Source organism: Corylus avellana, chromosome 1 (genome assembly GCF_965113065.1).
Source record: "Corylus avellana chromosome 1, dhCorAvel1.hap1.2, whole genome shotgun sequence".
NCBI lineage: Eukaryota > Viridiplantae > Streptophyta > Magnoliopsida > Fagales > Betulaceae > Corylus > Corylus avellana.
The window spans coordinates 19697381-19717718 of NC_142490.1; the positions used below are offsets into that span (position 1 = coordinate 19697381).

The 20338-nt window shown below is 33.8% G+C and overlaps 2 protein-coding genes across 2 annotated transcripts in view; both read left to right on the top strand.

Moving 5' to 3' along the window:
- LOC132168635 (putative leucine-rich repeat receptor-like serine/threonine-protein kinase At3g14840) overlaps positions 1–4149 on the top strand; it is a 14564-nt gene extending 10415 nt beyond the window's left edge. Inside the window, 6 exon segments of the mRNA XM_088513917.1 lie at positions 354–485; positions 1798–1916; positions 2082–2292; positions 2382–2619; positions 3228–3378; positions 3592–4149. Of these exon segments, the coding sequence (XP_088370043.1) occupies positions 354–485; positions 1798–1916; positions 2082–2292; positions 2382–2619; positions 3228–3378; positions 3592–3975 (1235 nt within the window). The 3' untranslated portion in view covers positions 3976–4149.
- Positions 4150–6918: 2769 nt separating this feature from the next.
- Positions 6919–17348, top strand: LOC148588071 (putative leucine-rich repeat receptor-like serine/threonine-protein kinase At3g14840). Its single transcript, XM_088513775.1, has 24 exons — positions 6919–7334; positions 7526–7703; positions 9058–9129; positions 9226–9294; positions 9376–9444; positions 9529–9600; positions 9711–9782; positions 9897–9968; positions 10060–10131; positions 10263–10334; positions 10424–10495; positions 11512–11580; positions 12134–12199; positions 12885–12950; positions 13061–13096; positions 13238–13278; positions 13473–13852; positions 13929–14124; positions 14504–14644; positions 14742–14860; positions 15034–15244; positions 15358–15595; positions 16456–16606; positions 16774–17348. The coding sequence occupies exons 1-24, from the start codon at positions 7211–7213 to the stop codon at positions 17125–17127; spliced, it is 3012 nt and encodes a 1003-aa protein (XP_088369901.1). The 5' UTR covers positions 6919–7210; the 3' UTR covers positions 17128–17348.
- Positions 17349–20338: the final 2990 nt, after the last annotated feature.

Sequence of the window (20338 nt, forward strand, 5' to 3'; positions counted from 1 at the left end):
CATAAATCATGGGATTTGAAATAACTTAGTTAGTTTTCCTTTTCTGCTGCTAGGGTTGATGTATATAGCTAACGTTTTGTGTATTATTCAAATTAATGAAGAATCAGTTTCTGTCTTTCTCAGTTTCTGTCAGTGAATAATAGATTGAATAGCAGATATAGAGGAAGCTGTTGTATAATTAGTGGAAGAACAATCCAGATGCTGCCTTTCCCTTCTTTTCTGTAGCATCTTTGTACATTCCAATCATATCGTGTTTCGGATTGATCACATAAATTTGTGCCTTTATATACAACACAAATATCAGAATGCAATCTTAAGATTAATCTTCTTGCAAATTTTTCTTTTTCATATAGACTTCAAAGCTAGCAATTGGAAGAAAGTCATTGCAATTGGAGCCGTAGTTTTCGCAGTATGTGTTATTTTTATGATTTTGGGCATTCTTCAATGGAAAGGCAGCTCGGGAGGCAAGATATCAAGAGAAAAAGGTAATAAGTACTATGCAAATCTTGATGTAGAAAGGATTAAAAAAAATTCAATTTCTCCAACTATATGAGTAGTCATTTCATGTATTGTGTTTGAAGGACTCAATACTCTATTGCAGACTTCTAATAGACTTTTTTTTTTTTTTTGGCTTTATGCCTAGATGAGGAATTAGCGATCCAAACTAGAACGATGAAAAGCAGCTACATGATTGCATAGAATATGAACCAGTCGTTATAATACTTTTTGAAAAACACCCAATGACCCCAAATAACAACTAGAAGGGGGTGAATAGGTGTTTGGAGACGATCACAACCAACAAAAATATCCAAACCACAATAACAATCACCAAAATTAAACTAAGGAGTAAAGAAATAAGACACAAAAATTTTTATGACGAAGTGGAAGCCTTTTGAAAAATTATTCAAAAGTAAAACCGCTCTTGAGGCGGCTAACCTCAGGAAACTTATCCACTATAGTAGAAAAATTACAATAAGTTTATACTTACAAAACCCTTGTAGTTAAAATTTGACCTGTACCCAACAAATGACTCGTTTGTCTTTTATCGAAGTAGCTTTAGAACTCTGGCCTTTCTTCTATAACATTTCCTCTACAACCAAGAACTCTAGTGGCTAAAGTTTTTGATCTGTGTGGTTTAATGGAATAGAGAGATTTCAAAATCAAAGCATAGGAAGATAAATTCACTCTCTAAGAACAAGCTGCCTTGGACAAAATGATCTCATTCAAACGCCATTCAATCGAGGTTGCAAACAAGCTATTTTTTCCTTCACTTTGAACCAAGTTTTTGATATCTTTTGAAGACCAACTTCAACCTCAAACCTAGACTTACAACATAACAAGTTTTGACATTGAATTTGCCAACATGAAACCTAACAGTACGTGAAATTAGAGTGTTGCATTTTCAACTTTCTTCATAAATGAGCTCACAAGTTTACTATGTAAATTTTAGTTCATTGCTTATTTTTAAATTTTAATTGATGGTGCTGTTTATGAGAGCAATGATTAGATAGTTAAAGCTCACTACTTGAGCATAATATATCTTAGAATCAGTCCATTTCAAGTGTGGGAGAGGAAAATGGGTAATTGACTTTGAGTTGATTTGTTTTCACATACCCACAAAGTCGTATAAGATTGAGCTTTTTTGTAAGAATTAGAGTTGGTGTCTTTTAGTTGCATTTCTTGGTATGGTTCTCTAAAAAATCATCTAATTAATCTAGAGGCACTCAAATACAAAATTAAGTTGTCTAATTTTTTTCTAAGATTCTGTCAAACATCTTAGGCTCATTCTTTTGACAGAATTGAAAACATTGGATCTGCAAACTGGTTTCTTTACCTTCAAACAGATCAGGGCTGCCACTAACAACTTCGATGCTGCAAATAAGATTGGGGAAGGTGGTTTCGGATCCGTCTACAAGGTGTCCTAGATTTTATATTCCTTTCTTTCTCTTTCTCTTTTTATTTTATCTCCTATTTTTGTGAATATTTTGCATGCATGTTCTTATTTGTTTTCTTTCTTATTGGTAACATAAATTATAGGAAAGTCTTATGTGAATACTTGAAAGTATGTATTTTAAATGCAGGGAATACTGTTAGATGGTACTATAATTGCCGTTAAGCAACTTTCTTCAAACTCAAATCAAGGAAACCGTGAATTTGTGAATGAAATCGGCATGATATCTGGTTTACAGCACCCAAATCTTGTTAGACTTTATGGATGTTGTATTGAAGGGAATCAACTATTTTTGGTATATGAATACATGGAAAACAATAGCCTAGCACGTGCTTTGTTTGGTAAGCATAATGTTTTTATTTTAGTATTTTATTTTGACTTGAAGCATAAGTTGATGAATTCCCAATTGGACCATCTACAAAATATGCAGGTTCAGAGGAATACCGCTTAAAACTGGACTGGCTTATGAGGCAAAAAATATGTCTTGGCATAGCAAGAGGTCTAGCTTTCTTACATGAGGAATCAACACTAAAAATTGTTCATAGAGACATCAAAACTACCAATGTGCTACTGGATAGGGATCTTAACCCAAAGATTTCTGACTTTGGTTTGGCCAAGCTTGATGATGAGGAAAACACCCACATCAACACCCGAGTTGCGGGAACAACGTAAGCTACCTTTTTCCCTATTTCCTTCAATGTGGAGTCTTTCTGTAATTCTATTCTTCATTTTCTTTTGGCCTCCCAAGGATTAAGCACTATTGACATCCTGGATTAAGTATTTGGTACAATTTCTACTTGTTTGCTGCTTACATTTGCAACTCAACCATGCTTATACAGGAAAATTCATGGCTACATGAATCATATATCTACCAATATTCATGCTTGGCAAACTTGCCTATACATGAAATATGTATTATTAACCTGCTATAACTATCATATGCCTCAATCCTTGATGTATCAAAAAATCAGCTCAATTTCCTAATAAAAATAAAATTGCTGGATACAAGAAAGCAAAAAAGGAAAGAAAAAAAAAAAACAAAACGAAACAAAACAAAACAAAACAATCTGTCTATTAGACTATTAACACAAACACTCTGACTCCTAAATCTTGTTCTTTGATTGCATAATTACATGATGTATTTCTGGTACCCAAGTTTCTCTTGATGTTGGACTTTGTTGAATATGAAAGATCAGAGCTTCATACTATTGGCCTTTTTTTTTTTCTAGAGCATTCATACTAGTGATCTAAGTTATAATATGATTTTTATTTGCAGAGGATACATGGCACCAGAATATGCATTATGGGGTTACTTAACCAATAAAGCAGATGTTTATAGTTTTGGAGTAGTTGCATTGGAAATTGTCGCTGGAAAAAACAACATGAAGTATCGACCAAATGAGAAATACGCATGCCTTTTAGAATGGGTAAGATTGATATCTTTCTTTTAACACACTCTACTATAAATAATGTTGGGAGGCCTGATTGCTTCTTTCTCCTCTTTTCTTTTTTATCTTTTTTTTTGAAGGGGGTGAGGGGAAGGCATTTACCCTTTTCTTTTTCTGTGTATGTGGCTGCTTTGTTCTCATATGTTGATTGGCTACTTCTCATTTCCAGTCTCTTTTCTATACTTATTGCAGGCGCTTGTTCTACAAAAAGAAGGTAATCTAATGGAGCTGGTCGATGCAAAGTTGGGTTCCAAGTTAAATAAGGAAGAGGCTATTAGAATGATCAAAGTAGCTCTCTTATGCACTAATCCATCGCCAGCACTTAGACCCACCATGTCTTCAGTAGTAAGCATGCTCGAAGGCCAAACCATTGTTGATGAAGTCACCTTGGATCCGAGTATATATGGTGATGAATTGGGGTTTAGTGCCTTGAGAGACCAGTTTGAACAACTCCATTCAAAACCAACGATCACAAGTGCAGCAAAAAGCCTTATGAATTCATCAGATATGATTTAGGTTGGATCTTCTTCTACATCTGCCCAGGATCTCTATCAAGTTAATCTTGATTCTCAGTAATATGATGTCTCCAATATCATTTGTATTTGGTATGATGTCTTTCACTCTCTTCTTCTTGACAATTTATTTATATGCCTAGAAATACCATTAGAGTAAAACATAAAGGATAATGGTAGAGTGCAACAGAGCTTGACTAGTTCCAGCTACAAGTAAATCTACAACATAGTTTGGATTCGTATGATGTCTTTCATTGTCTCATCCATTAGACGATGGATACTTTTTTTCTTAGTTTGGTTTTCACATTTTCTATTTAGAAGAAAAAAAATAACATGAGAATTCCAAGAATTATGAATTCAATTCTATGATGCATTATTAATTTCATCAGATTAGATGTATACATTAAAATAGGTAACTGTATCTACTATTTCTTTAATCTCCATTTATATTTAGGAGGTCATTTGAGTAACATTTGAAAATAGACAATAAATAAAATGTTGTATAAAATCTATTAAGTTACTATGGCTATTTTAATAGACAAAATTGTATTTAACTGGTGACACAACATTCTGAATCAAGCAGTAGAAAAAAACAAAATAAAATAAGTTAATCATACAAAACATCAAAATTTATGTGATTTATCTTAACAAAATAAATTTCACTATTAAAAGATAAAGTACAAAATAATAGTCATAAAAAAATCACTCAAACCCAATACATTCAGAGCCTTGCACTCTTCACAAAAGAAGAAACTTTCTTGCTCTCTTGGTGTGGTTGCTCACAAAATTCTCATTTTTTTTGTGTATTAGGTGGCTCAAAATTTTGTCTCTCTATGTCGTGTAGCCGGATTGCACGGATTGAGATTCTTAGCAATTATCTGCTCCAAATTGCTAGTATTCTGGACAGGCAATTGTGAGAGGGCCCACCTACCTAAACATAACTTGATCAAGCACCTACTAGCCCCTATAGGTACTCTCTCACGATTGTCTACCCGAATTGCTAAGTAATTATTGGAGATCTTAATTGGTGTGGCACTCTCTTCGGCAATGTCTCTTTTTGTTTTTCTAACCGGATTTATGCCCCCTTAATAAGAATAGATGTTGGTTAGGTATTTAATGGAGGCTACCAAAAACTCCTACTTGAAGACTATCACTGTAGTTACTGGTGAATAGTTAAATATTTTCACCAAGCTAACCTAGTTAGAGTAGAAGTCTATTTGCATTCATGTTTTTCCTATAAATAGAATCATATTATATTGTAAATATTACTCAGAGAAATAAGAGCTTAATGCAGCCTTAGAGTTTGATCTTGTGGATATAGGTCATAGACCGAACCACTAATATCTCTAGGCTTAAACTTTAATATATTGATAATAGAAGTATCATAAAAAGAAGAACATAAGTTGCCTCCCAATAGGATTTTAACCTATTCTAAAAGTTGTAAAGACTTTTTGTCTTATCCGTTAGACAATTATAGACACCTTTTTTTTTTTCTTTTTTTTTCTTCTTAGTTTGATTTTCACATTTTTTTTTTTCATTCAAAGAACAAAAATATGTGAGAGATAAAGGTTTGTGCCCCACTAGATAATTGGTCCATGCACGTATCCCTCTTTTAGTTGGCAATTGTTAGACGCAAATGAGTTGTTTGTTTGTTTACTTTACTTTCTATTGTCTCTTGGAGGCCGACACACAAAGAAATATCATAGAGAAAAGTGCTTTACATCTGTCAATGAAATCGACCCTGCACTACCTTCGTCAATCAAATCTAGATGTCATGTCACACAAAGTACAAAGTTGCTCAACTTTACTCACCAAGACGCCGGTCACATCTACTTATCTTTCTACAAGTATTAATTAACTTTTTAGCGTCTCTTTTGGCTGTGTATGACAATGAAATGGAATGAAAAAAAAGAGAAAAATAATATTGTAGCAGATTTGATTAATATAAGATAAAAAATGAGAAATATTTTTATATAAAAAAAATTTTTTGTAGTAATTTTTTTTACTTGAATAGTAGTGAAAGGTAATTAATGTGATGTAAAAAGTAAGAACATTTAGGTTAATTTTGAGAATTTTTTTTTGAATTTTTGGATCTAATCCGATCCGGCCCTTTGACGAACACAGCCAAGAGGTCTGAGAAAGCAAAATAAAGACAGGAAAATGCTTTACCTCTAGATGTCATGTCACACAAAGTACAAAGTTGTTCAACTTTACTTGCAAGGTCTCACTAAGACGCCGGTCACATCTACTTATCTTTCTAAAAGCATTAATTAAGTTGTAATTAGAACTCTAAATTTTTTTTTTTTTTTTAAGTATAATATCTCTTATTAAATAATTAATGTGTGACTTATGGTTTGTTTGGATGTGCGTTTGAGCAATTTAAAAATGCGTTTAACACTTAAAATATCTGTTAAAAAAAAAAAAACTTATTTGATAAAAAAAAAATTAAAAACACTTCTAAAGATCTTCAAAGCCCAAAAATGACCAAAATATACTTTTAGCAAAAGCTTAAAAAGCAAAAAGAATTTTTTTTGACTTAAAATTCTATTTCTCAAACATAACCCAAACATACTCTTATCATCCATAAATTCTTTTTCTTTTTTCTTTTTTCTTTTTTTTTTTCTTTTTTTTTTTATCAAAAACTACACAGAAAAGCGACATGGAATGGTGGCTCACTGGCTCACATGACTTGATGTCAATTTGGGAAACTACTGATCAGACTCTGCTTCTCCAAAATTTGAAGTTGCTTTAAAACTAAGGTTTTGTGTGATAATATAAAGTTTTGAATTTTTTTAAATAGTAATAAAAGAATAAATGATGCCATATAAAAAGTTAGAAAAAAAGAGAATGTTTGGATATTGGTTTTTTTGAAAAAAAATAAATCGTGATCAATAACAAAAAGTTGAAAGGATTTGCCAACCACTACCTAACTGCAATGGCGTAAATCAAAGACTTATCTCAAGTCAAAGAGGGCGGGAATACAAATCCAAAGGCCAATCCCCATCGTTGAACACTTGAACTAAAAGGTTATCTGTTGATGAGATGACATTTAATGGATCACGTTTCAGACCAATGTTGAAAGATGGTTCTTTCCATACGTGACGGGTGTTCAGTATACAATTCTGGCTGTCAATTTTCGATTAACGAGCCTTCACATCAAAATAGTCCAACATATAATAGTCAACGGATGCTGCTACATACCAACCAAAGGCTCTCAAAGGAGAATTCTTATCTGCATCATCTCCATGCAAGTTTGAAAGCAAACCAATTAACTTGTTGATCGGTGGAGGAGCTAGAAGATGGCAAGCCAGCCTTGTATTCCAAAGACCACCTTTAGTTTTGTCATGGTTTTAGTGCTCACCATGTGCATGGGAGAAAGCAGAGTAGTCAAAGCACAAGCAGGGCTGCTTCCGGATGATGAAGGTGCTTCCTTTTCTGTAATATTGCATATGGGTTTTTCTTTTTTTTTGTTGCTCATCATCTCTAGATTGAAATTTCTACTTATGGAAGTTTACAGCAGCAACAAAGCAGACAGAAAACTACCATCAGCTACAGCTAATATCTGGGTCTTTGGAACAGAGCAAATAACTGTTTGATGTGTTTGATATGTGCAGTGGAAGCCCTTCGAGAAATTGCTGCACAACTGGGGAAGAAAGACTGGAATTTCAGTGTAAATCCATGCAATGACTCAAGCTGGATAACACCACATTCAGATGATGAGAGGCCATTGTACAACAGTACTGTCAACTGCAATTGCTCCTCCCCTGATGGTGTATGCCACGTGGTTAACATGTAAGCTCCCTCCACTCACATAATGCCAACTTTATTCTTATTGAAGTTTCTTATTTATGATGGTTAATGGCAAGAAGCAATTAGTTTATGAGTACTTTACCAATTGCTCCTAATGAAAAATAGTTGGCTCCATAGCTCTTGGGTCTCTCTTCTGTTATTCATAGCTCTTAGCTGTGCAATGGACTACACCTCTAACTTTATTGTGGTTAAGGCATCCTATTTAATCTAGAGCATTGATTTGAACTTTTTATGTACACACCCCGCCAATATAAATACAATAATTTGCATTATCCACGCGGTGCTACTACTATTACCTTACAATATTGCGGCGGAAATAAGTCACCGGAACACAAACCACAATACATTGTTCATAGTCACATAATCACATCTGTCTTTCCAACTTGTTGGGACAAGAGAAATGCCTCCAAAGGCCCATTACCGAACCACCGGCCCCTCGGGTTGGCATGATGAAAAGGTCCTTATTTACACAAAACAAAGCCCAAGGGCCCATGAAGTATCTCACTGGTCACCTTTGAGTCTTTGACCCACCCGTGAGCCACTCACGAATGGTCGCCACCCAACTCACATAGGAGGAGGGTCTTGAGTCGCCAGGAGTGTCTCGAGTCGCCCCTCGAACTATGAGAAGGTTGCCACCAACCCCCCTCGCCTACCAAATTTCGAGCTCGTCACCTTGTCGCACCAGCAATAGCCAAGAAAAGTCAAGACCAATAGCGACCCAAGCAGACAGACCTACATCTGTCCCATCACCATATCTCGAGCCCCAGGCCTACACCTGTGCTCAACAAATTTGGTGAACAATGTAGCTCAACAATTCATAAGTTAAATTAATTAAAAAATAATATGATTTTCTCTCCTCCTTGGAAATAGTAAAAATAGATAAAGAAATGATATTTTAAATAGAATAACGAAAGTGGCTAGCTAAAATGTTGAGCTAGATGTAAGTATTTTAAAAAAATTAATAGTTAAAATAAAATAAAGTGTTATTTAGCTAAATATTTAGTGAGCCGGACATGAATGCTTTAAAGGGGAGGGAGCTTTTGTTGATTGAAGAAGAAGAAGAAGGGTCGCTGGGGGAGGGGGTGAAAACCCTTAAATTTTCATAATTTACATAACTACCTCAAAAATCATTAATTTTTCTTCTTTCCCCCTTAGTTTATTTCTAATTAAATTAGGCAAATCCCCTTAACTCCCCCAATTATCTCAAATTTTATCATTTAAAATTTTATTACAAACATTTATTATTAATATTTTCCATATTTCCTGAGTAGGGTACTACCTTTTATCTACAAAATTTGTAATCTATCATCTTTTTTTTTTTTTTTTTGACATGCAGATTTCTCAAAGGGCAGAATCTTGATGGTGTGCTTCCACCATCATTGGTGAAACTAACCTACCTCAAGACAATGTAAGAAGAGCTTCCAATTATTTATCTTTCATCTTATTACCAAAAGTTTAGGTTATAAGCTTCTATACTAACATCAAATTTTTCTCTTGCTGATAGTGATGTCAATAGGAACTACCTTAGTGGTACAATACCACAGGAATGGGCTTCTACAAAGTTGGAAAATCTGTAAATGATTCACTAAACTTTTGTGTCCAAGGTTAACGTGTAAAATCTAACTACTGACCTAATGGAATGTATCAAGTGCAGGTCCATCAGTGCAAACAACTTATCAGGGCCTATTGACTACTTGGGAAAGATTACCACTCTTAAATCTCTGTATGCTTTAGATCTCTATATTAAAATGATCACAAAGTTTCATTTGGTTTAGCCCTTTTGTAATCTTGAAGGACTGTATTTCAGGACCATAGAGAGCAACCTGTTTTCTGGACCTGTTCCCCCTGAGCTTGGGAACTTGGTGGACTTGGAGAGACTGTTAGTGTTTCTTTCTTCCAAATAACATTTCTAAATTCTCAATGATTTTAGTAATAATTTAACATTAGAATTAGTCGAACCGGTCTTAAGTTTTCATCTGGTGACTGCAGCATTCTGAAGGCTAACAATCTCACGGGAGAGTTGCCTGCCACTCTCACTAATCTAACCAAATTACAAGAGCTGTAAGTGGTCATAACCTTTTCCTTTGCTTTATTAGCAATAACTTTAGATTTTTTCTTGAAAAATTTTCAGCTTTTTATTTCACTCAATCTTGTTTCCATTTGGCCCATATGCAGTAGGATTAGCAGTAACAACTTCAGTGGAAGAATGCCTGACTTCTTTCGAAGCTGGAAACAACTTAAGGCATTGTATGTGATTTTTACTTCAATGCTATGTAAATCTCTTCTACCTGAAATTTTCAGGTGTAATTCGAATCCATTGGAATTGTGTTCTTAACAGAGAGATCCAAGCTAGTGGTTTTGAGGGTCCTATTCCTACTAGCATTTCTGTCTTGAGTAATTTGACCGAGCTGTGAGTTTTGCTTTCTAATTTAACATTTTTGAGTGCATAATCTCTATGATACATTCATGTGATTTTTAAACTAATAAAATGTGTTGCTGAAGGCGATAACAGTTCTTGATTGATGATGCAATTCTATGCAGAAGGATTAGTGACTTACTAGGAGAGGGTTCATCTTTTCCGCCATTACAAAACATGAGAAGCCTGGAAAGATTGTAAGGCATTTTTATGTTGTAAAATGCTCTGCAATTGGAATAATGCACCTCTTGTAGCAACACTTACAGGAAGTTTGTTTATGGTTCAGGATGTTGAGGAGTTGTAATATCTCTGGACCAATCCCTCCATATATCTCAGAAATGGCAAAGCTAAGTAGATTGTAATTCTTCTGTCTATTATTTCTCTACTTTTCAGTGCAGTACATGGAGATTATGACTTGTATAATAATATTTACATTGAAATGTATGGACTTATCCTTCCATTGGAGCTTCTTGCAATTTGCTAATATTTGGCATTCATAGAAGTTGGAGACCTTTTAATGTTAGCTTGACAGAATAGAATGTAGTATTAGGTGTTAGCAATTCAAGAGATAGGATGGTATCTGCTTTATAATGAATGTGACTTTCAATGCCAAGACAGAATGTTAGCCAAGTACACATATAGATTAGTAAGATAATGAAATTGCATTGGTTTGGAACTCCTGCACATCTCATTAGTTTGGTATGACATGAAAGCCTGTTGCATTTTCAAAAGTTTGCTTGATAACTGAGAGTTTTAGTACATAAACCACACAATACATAAAAGTGACAAGTAGATCTAGAATTTTATTTAGGAAAGGCAAGTCACTTAACAATGGGAGAGGTCATATGAGAAATAAGTCAATATTTGGATGTCTAATATTCATAATACCATGATAATGAGATGAATCAAGGTCATTCAAAAAGAATCAAGGTTGAGACTAGTCATTTAGGTATATCTTACACATAGCTATTTGTTTCGGAGTGTGTTTCATGAGACAAATTCTAGCTGCTTAAGCCCATTTCTTCAGCCACCATATCTAGAAATACCATTTGTGTGATTCTCAGTTGGGTTATTCTGTGCAGCTATGTATTCATCAGATACACACTAGGTACTCATTGGATTATTAGTAGAAAATAAAATAAATTTACACCAGGAGTGTTAAAGTATTGATTAACTAATTAAATTTACTTCTTTCTATTATCTTAAACATTTTGGGACAATTGATGATTTAACATAAATTTCCCCACAAAACACTCTCATTTGGGAAACACACATATCTCTTGTCTCTACCATGTTTAGTCGAAAACTTATTTATAATTTTTTGTTCTTAGACCTCTGTTTTTCTTTCTTTCATTTGTTTTCTTTCTTTTGCAGAGATCTCAGCTTCAACAGATTGGAAGGAAAAATTCCAGATTTCGAAGTTCTAACAAAATTGGACACCATGTAAGAAATCTAAATTTTTGAGGAAGGCTAACTTACAGCCTGATGCCTAGGGGCCTCGATAGTTTGTGTTAAGCTTGACATTGATTTACTCCCAAAAACAATTCAAAGGTTTTTTGTCCTCTTTTGTTTTTCAGTTTTTGCATAGATGACCCTAGCTAATAGCTTAAGCTTTTGGTACACAATTCTTTTAACTTATTTTGCCATGCAAGGACTGCAATTCAATATAAGTTTTCTATAAGAAAATTTGGTGCAGCAGCAAGTTTAGATACTAAATAATTTGAACCAGAATCACTAGAATGCAAGTAGCACATATTCACACAATCATCACCTTTAGGATTGTAGCTTAACAAAGAGATGAGGCAAAAGTTTTAACCCTCGTCGATCCACTTGGAATGGACTACTATGATAACAAGTCATGTCTGAAGGCTTCATACATATGGAATCAGCTCATGGAAGCTTAGAATTTAAATATTTTTTTTCTGTATGAACGTTTCAAATAGTAACAATCTGAACATTTCTAACGGCAATGTGATTTTTGTTGATAACTGGATAGATATCTGACGGGCAACTTGATCAGTGGGCCTATTCCAGAATGGATCAAGAGCAGAGATAGCCGCTAGTTAGTTTTCTATCCTAATTTCTACATCATTTTTGCATGAGATTTCCATTCATTTATGTATTACACTTATTTTAGACTGCAGAAGCATATTCATTAAGTTGTTAACATTTATATATCTAGATACGTACACATGAAATCCTACTGTGTGGCCAGTGCTTCATCAGATGACCTCACTGGTTATCAGGTGTGGGGAACATTCTAGCATTTTGCTTCCATCTTCCTCCATGTGTTGTCACCTAGAAAGAGCTTCAATTTTTCATTCCATTGTTTGATGTTTGTTTTTATAGCTTGCAAGTTAACCCCATACTAGTGTTTGTTTAGCTTTTACAAATCCAGTGTGAAGTGTTACAAATGTTGTAATATTGTAATTAGATCACAATGTTGTTTTAGACTACTCCTAATATAAGGCTGGCCTTTCTCAGAACATCCATAAAGATGGTATTTTACTGTATTGTTTCATTGTTTAGCTAATTATGGTAAGCCTAAAGATCTTGTGTCAATGGGTGGTTAGTAAGGTACTAACTTTGTATAGAGTTCTCTGAGTTATGAAACTCTTTTTGTTAAAAAATCAATCTAAATTAGATCAACTTAAATATGAACATCAAATGTATCAATATGGTTGGTTCAATACATTTTTCTATGGGGTGGGATTAGAAAGACTAAAAGAAATTATGCTTTTGTGCAGCCAAATAGACATATCTTATAACAATTTTTCCACGAGCTCTGCACCAAATACTTGTCCAGACAACCTGTAAGAATTTTTCCCCCCCTTAATAGAAACCTACTTGAGCATTACAACTTTGATTTCTTCATCTACCTGTAATCTTTATCTGTGGAACTAACTTGTTTGTAATTCAACAGAAATTTGTTCAGAAGCTTTTCTGGATCGGACAACTCGTAAGCATCTCTTTTGTTAAACTTCTAAGAAAAAGGAGCCTTTATATATATATATATATATATATATATATATATATATATATATATATATTTCAATTTTGTTATCCTAACTCATCTTCTTTGTGCTACATTTTAATCTAGAATAATTACAGAGTGTCTGAAGAATAATACATGTTCAAAAGGTACATCTATTGAACTAATACATAATTTGTATTTCTTCAATTTTTTTTATCAAAAGAAGAAGAAGAAGAAGAAGAAGAAGAAATTGGTTAATCTTTCAGGGTGCATAACAACAAGATTAAACTATCAAACATAATTGAATATCTCTTCAATCATGTTTGGTTGCATCTAATTACCTTGTAATGATACTATCCAGATCAGTACTCATTGCATATAAATTGTGGTGGAAGGGCAACCACAATTGGAGACATCAAGTATGAAGAAGATTTAGACCCAGGAGGTAAAGCAAAATTTGTTCGCATGAAAGATGATACTTGGGGCTTTAGTAGCACTGGATTTTTCTGGGATGCTGCCGGTACCTCAAAAGACTACATAGCAGAAAATGTATCCAGGCTCGAAATGAACGACTACCTATTATACATGAATGCACGTCTCTCTCCTCATTCTCTAACATATTATGCGCGCTGCTTGGCAAATGGAAACTATACTGTGAAACTTCATTTTGCTGAGATAATACTCCGAAACAATAGATCTTTTTCCAGTGTCGGAAGACGGATGTTTGATGTTTATATACAGGTACAGGTAGAAAATCAGATTGTTTTTCTTCTCTGTATTTTATAGAAGATAATTTAACTGAATTACTTCGTTACAGAATGAATTGGTGTTGAAGGATTTTAATATTGAAAAGAAAGCACAAGGAGTTGACAAAGCAGTCATTAGGAATTTTACAGCAGTTGTTCAGAATAAAACTTTGGAGGTTCGCTTTTATTGGGCCAGTAAAGGGACACAAGATATCCCAAAGAGAGGAACATATGGTCCTCTTATATCAGCAATCACCATAGACTCTGGTGAGTAACATAGGTTATACTTTCTGTGTTCCTTTAACATCGTGAGACATTTCTAGTCTATGCCACTCTCTCTTTCATGCTAAGTGTTGAATTTCTCAATATTCCATGTCTTCTGCTCTGGGAGTAGATTGACAAAATAAAAGATGTTTACTATAGAGCGGATGCAAAATAAAATACTTGAAAGAAAGTTAATGTGCAGCCAGGTGGAAGACTTGTCCAGATTTTTGTGTTATACTTTTCTTTTGTTTTTCTTTATTAGTTAATCCATGTCTTGAACCATCGAGATGTATTGTCTCTTACACTAGATCTTATGCTACTACAGACAAGAAAAAAAAAATGCAGTCCTATAATCACTGTTGTTTGCTACCTTTTTCTGCAGATTTCAAGCCTCCCAATGACAGAAAAAAGAAAATATTCATTGGGGTTGGAACTGCAGTTTTTGTGTCAAGCCTTGTTTTCATGATTTTAGGAATTCTTCGGTGGAAAGGCTATTTAGGAGGGAGGACATCAAGGGAACAAGGTAATTTAGTTCAGACGTATTAAGTAGTCAGAACACCCAAGCAGTCTTGTAATGTTTTAAGATGCAGTCCAACATGTTAACCTCGTTCCTTTTGCAGAGCTGAAAGGATTAGATCTGCAAACTGGTTTTTTTACCTTCAGACAAATTAAAGTTGCCACAAACAATTTTGATGCTGCAAACAAGCTTGGGGAAGGTGGCTTTGGAGCTGTATACAAGGTAATCTACTATTCCATCATTGTCTTCTATCTTTGTGTGAAAGCATTATATATATATATATATATATATATATATATATATATATATATATTCTCTCTTTCACAACTTTTACTGGTTCGTTACATTTTCGGATATAGTTTATACATAACTAATAATGCATACTTTCAATGCAGGGCACGTTATTAGATGGTACCATAATTGCCGTTAAGCAACTTTCTTCTAAATCAAAGCAAGGAAATCGAGAGTTCGTGAATGAAATAGGAATGATTTCTGGTTTACAACATCCAAATGTTGTTAAGCTGTACGGATGTTGTATTGAACGAAATCAATTATTGTTGGTGTATGAATACATGGAAAACAATAGCCTTGCACATGTTTTGTTTGGTAAGCTTTGTGTTTTATCCTTGGCATGAAGAATAGGAATTGAAAGCCATGAATCATATAGGTTGAACTAAAATGTTCAATATCATTGATTGAGCTATATGCACCAATTGCAGAGCCAGAGGGTGGCAGAGTGAAATTGGACTGGCCTACAAGGCATAAAATATGTGTTGGCATAGCAAGGGGTCTAACTTTCTTGCATGAGGAATCACCACTGAAAATTGTTCATAGGGACATCAAAACTACCAATGTACTATTGGATAGGGACCTTAACCCTAAAATTTCTGATTTTGGGTTGGCCAAGCTCGACGAAGAGGAGAACACCCACATTAGCACCCGAGTTGCAGGAACTATGTGAGCTACCTTTATCTCTTTCCTTTAATATAAATTTTTTCTTCTGCTCTTTTTGTACAAAATATGCATCATAATGTCTTTAAAGTCAAGTTTTTTCCCCAATAGTAAATCAGAATAAGGTTGAAATTGAAGTCTCCATAAACGAGTTCGAGCATCTAAAGTACCATGGAAAAACTGTTGGCTTTAGTATTGCTGTAGGTTGTTTATGTTAGCCATCTGCATTTGCAACCTAATTGCACATTTATTAGTATCCCTGCGTCACAAACTATTTTCTAAGCATGATACACTTAGGTATGATCTACATACTTAGTTTACCTCAAGCTTATATGAAATTGAGTAACGACACAGACTTCTCATAAAAAATAAATAAATAAATAAACTCAAGAATGCAACAAAAGGATTAGAAAACTGTTTATTCAATACTTTTTAACTTCAATTGATGGATTCTACCTCTAAATGTTACTCTCCTCCTTATACAAGGAGTAAGCAATATACAGAAAATTGTATTTATATTTATACGTTCAGGTTTCCTGTATGGCTAATTGTGCATGACTTCAACTAACAATTTGCAAGGGCAAATATCAGTCACAGATATTAAGTGCAGTTTTCGATGCCTGCAGTAGTTAAGAATATGAACTCTTATTTTTGTTCTTAGTTGAACTTTCACTCTTTCAAGTGCAACAAACTTGTAGGAGATAAAGCAAGCTTTATTAATGGCACTGATTACTTGCCAAGATGCCAATAATTATTAAGATGGGAAATCTAGTACCTAAAATTATTTGGTTATGGAGTTGTTTTATAGTGAAGCTCGTAGCCTCCTACCCAGGAACCCTTACTAATAGAATGATCTTTTTGTGCAGAGGCTACATGGCGCCAGAATATGCATTATGGGGGTATTTAACATATAAAGCAGATGTATATAGTTTTGGAATTGTTGCATTGGAAATTGTTGCTGGGAAGAACAACATGAAATTCCGACCTAATGAAGATTTTGTGTGCCTCCTAGATTGGGTAAGATACGTCTTCATCAATTGTTTTTCATACAACAAACTAAAAGCGTAATTATGAGCCCTTGTCAATCATTTAATGATTGCTCTATTTGGCTTTGTCATTGTATTTTCCTTCCATTCTAATGCTAGTTTGTTTCCTTTTTTATTTTCTTCTCCATTCTTATATAGGCCCTTGTTTTACAACAAAAAGGGAACTTGATGGAGTTGGTGGATCCAAACTTAGGGTCTAACTTCAGTAAAGAAGAGGCAGTAAGAATCCTTAAAGTAGCTCTATTATGTACTAATCCATCGCCAGCACTTCGACCCACAATGTCTGCAGTTGTGAGCATGCTTGATGGCCAAACTGTTGTTCATGAGTTGATCATGGATACAAGTATTTATGGTGATGAGTTGAGATTTAAGGCTTTAAGAGACCAATTTGATCAGATCTTGGGACAAAGCTCAAGTGACACTCAAAGTCTCATTCAATCGTCAGACGCCACATGGATTGGCTCTTCTGCTACATTATCAAGTCGATCTTAACTCTACGTAAAATCACCATAACATCGCCCTTATGGCGATGAAAAGTTCTTGCTTAATGAGAAAAAGGTATATTGAATCCTCTAGTGTGAAAATATTTATGTTTGGTTAACATTCTTGGGAAAAAATGTTGTAACATGAAGTTGAGGATACATTAATTATTAGAAATTCTCCCTATACATGATTAATCATTTGATATGTTCCCATGGTTTTACCCTCCTGCATGAGTTATCTTGGAACATGTTAGAGCAAACTAAGGTTTCCAGCAAAGTTTAATATAGTTGGGCATTATAATGTTCAACCAGCATGTTGGTTGTCGCATTGAAAGTCATATTTAACCCCACAGGAAATTGGATAGGGTCGAAGGGTACTTCGAGGGTCATACTCTTATTTGTGTCCCCTGCTTTGGGAATTTGGGTAGGGTTGAAGGGTTTTGAGATGGTCATGCCCCTTCCCGTCACCTGTTGGTCCGTAGTTTGTTTCGTTGACAAAACTTTGCCTACTTTAATTGTCTTTTTTGGTGGTATCAATTCTTTTGATAGGCCGGATTATTTATTTGACTGATTCCCAAATGTTCCAAGGAAGGCGTTGTCACTTTTGTTGGTTTTTTTTTGTTGGTTTTTTTTTTTTTGACATGTCCACACAAGAGGGAAGATTCGAACTAGTGACCTCCGCTTCACAAGACGTGGTCCCCAGCCAATTAAGTTACCTCTTGGAGACTCCTTTGTTTTTTAGTTTAAGAAGCTATTCTTTGTATGCTTCTCAAAAGTATAAAAAAATAAAAAATAAAAAATAAAAAGTAAATTTCCGTTGTTGCGTGGGTTGCCCTATTTTAATGTAACTATTTTACTCATGAAATAGTGATGTTATGCCCCCTGCCCTTTGGGGGCAATCTTTGGCTGCCTGTGCAAATTGGCTTATGGAGTAGGCATGGATTAGCAAGCCAGATCCTATCAAGACAAAGCTTTTCTTGAAATTTTTGCTAAATTTTCTTGGAAACTTACATACAAAAAAAGTGTTTTTGAGGTAAACACCAATTTAAATTATTGGAGATTTTAATCCGAAGAAGAAGAAGCAGATGGGGAGCTAGACAAAGATCGGTTCATTGTCGATTTCCCTTGAGAAAACCTAGACTTTCGAGCTTCAAACTCTTCCTATTCATAATCAAAGGATCCTATAAAACAGCCTCAAATCAAAGCAACATACTTATAAAGAATGTCATTTGCGCCCGAAAGCCAAGCCTTCTCACTCCTAGGTCAACCCAAATATAGTATATTTGGTAAAGAGTTTTAAGACGAAAAATGAGAAAGAAATTGATTAATATGATATAAAAGGTAAATGAAGTTTATAATTTTTTGTTAGCAAAAAATGGTTACATATTATGGGTGGCCCAAAATGTAGAATTTCAAAAATAAAATGACTTCAAAAATCATAATTTCATCAAAATTTAATAATAATTAATTATAAAATTAATTGTGATTTTAAAAAGTCACATTATTTTTAAAGTAACATAAAAGAAACTTCTAACATTACTAAAAAACGAGCCACTCCCAAGAAATAACATTTGTTTTTATCTTTCAAGAAAAGAGACTTCATTCAAAAGTAAATAGAAAAGCTTGTCAGTGAAGCAACTCCAAAACCAATCCTCCAGTAATCTTCGTTAGAGCAAAGGTCAACCAAGATTAATAATAATAATAATAAAAATAATTTTTTGTGATTATTATTTATTTATTTATTATTATTTTGTTGCTCTGGCATCCCTCCCTCTGCAGTCTCCTCTGTCAGTATGCTATTAATCAGAGACGGAGGGAGGGGGGGACCGGGGTGGGCCATGGTCCCCCCCAAAAATAAGGAAAAAAAAAAATTTAAGTAAAAAAAATAATACAAACCCCAAAAATAAGGAAAAAAATTATAAGTTAAAAAAATAATAAAAAAAAGTAAAATTAAAGTTTTAATTTTAGTAATTTGGCCCCTTCAAAAAAAAAAAAATTGGCCCTATTTTAAAATTTTTTGGCCCTATTTTTAATTTTGTTGGCCCATACCCACTAAGTTTTTTTATTTTTGGCCCTTACTTTCAAATGTTCACTTTTTTTAGCCCTTACAATAGTCTTTAGTTCATAAAAAATAACCAAAATAATTTTTTTTAATAAAAAAATTTTAAAGAACTGAAAAAAAAAAATTTAGTTGGCCCCCTTCCATAAAATTTCTTGGCTCCGTCCCTGTTATTAATACTTTGAGAAGAGGAATATAGATGCAATCTAAGTTAGATATACAATAAATAAATAATAATAATAATAATAAACAAAAAGAAAGATATTCCTAGTTCACCAACAGCTTAGCTGCTGCTTAGGGAAGTCAACGTTGATCGAAACAGACAAAAGGACTTGCTTCAATTCATGTTTTGGTCTTTGTATTTTGTTTAGTTTAGTTTAGTTTTTTTTTTTTTTTTAATAATATTTATTTTATGATCAAAATTTAAAATTTGAACATCTAACCCTACACATAACTTTAATGATTTAAATTTTTTTAAAGACGTATCAACATTAACTTCATATCTTATGAAAAAATTATCGGTGTCAATAATTTGCTTATATTTTATCGAGGAGGAGGAGGATTTGAATTAGTGATCTCTACTTCATTAGGCGTGGTACCAGTCGATTGAGCTAGTTCTTTAGGACCACCAATCATTTCTCTTGATGCTATAGGTCTTTCTAGAATCTTTCTAGAGTCATCCTAAATGTGATGTGGCTTTTAAAATCACCAATAGATCACAAGTCAATAAATCACATCTCAAATTCAATGATTTTAAAAGCCACATCACATTTAGGATAACTCAAGGAAAACTTATAGCATTACTCTTCTCCAATTGAAACCATGAAATTGAGAGAATCTTGTTCCCTTATAACATGTGTTGTTGCATAGTGACACCTAATGGATTATATTATACCTATTTCAAATAAAATTTATAGTATTTATTAAAGTTGATGCATTTGACAGTATATAAATATATCGTTAGATACACTAATTTTAAATCCTAATCAAGATTGAAAAATCATAGAATTCTATAAAGAGAAATGTTACGGTTCCTCATGGCGTTCTCATTGTTCTACGCAATGGCGGATTTAGGAATTGGAGTTTCTAGGGGCGCAAAAAAATAATAAAACATAATGATAATTTTGTTTTCTCTTTATGTATTATAATTTTTATTATAATA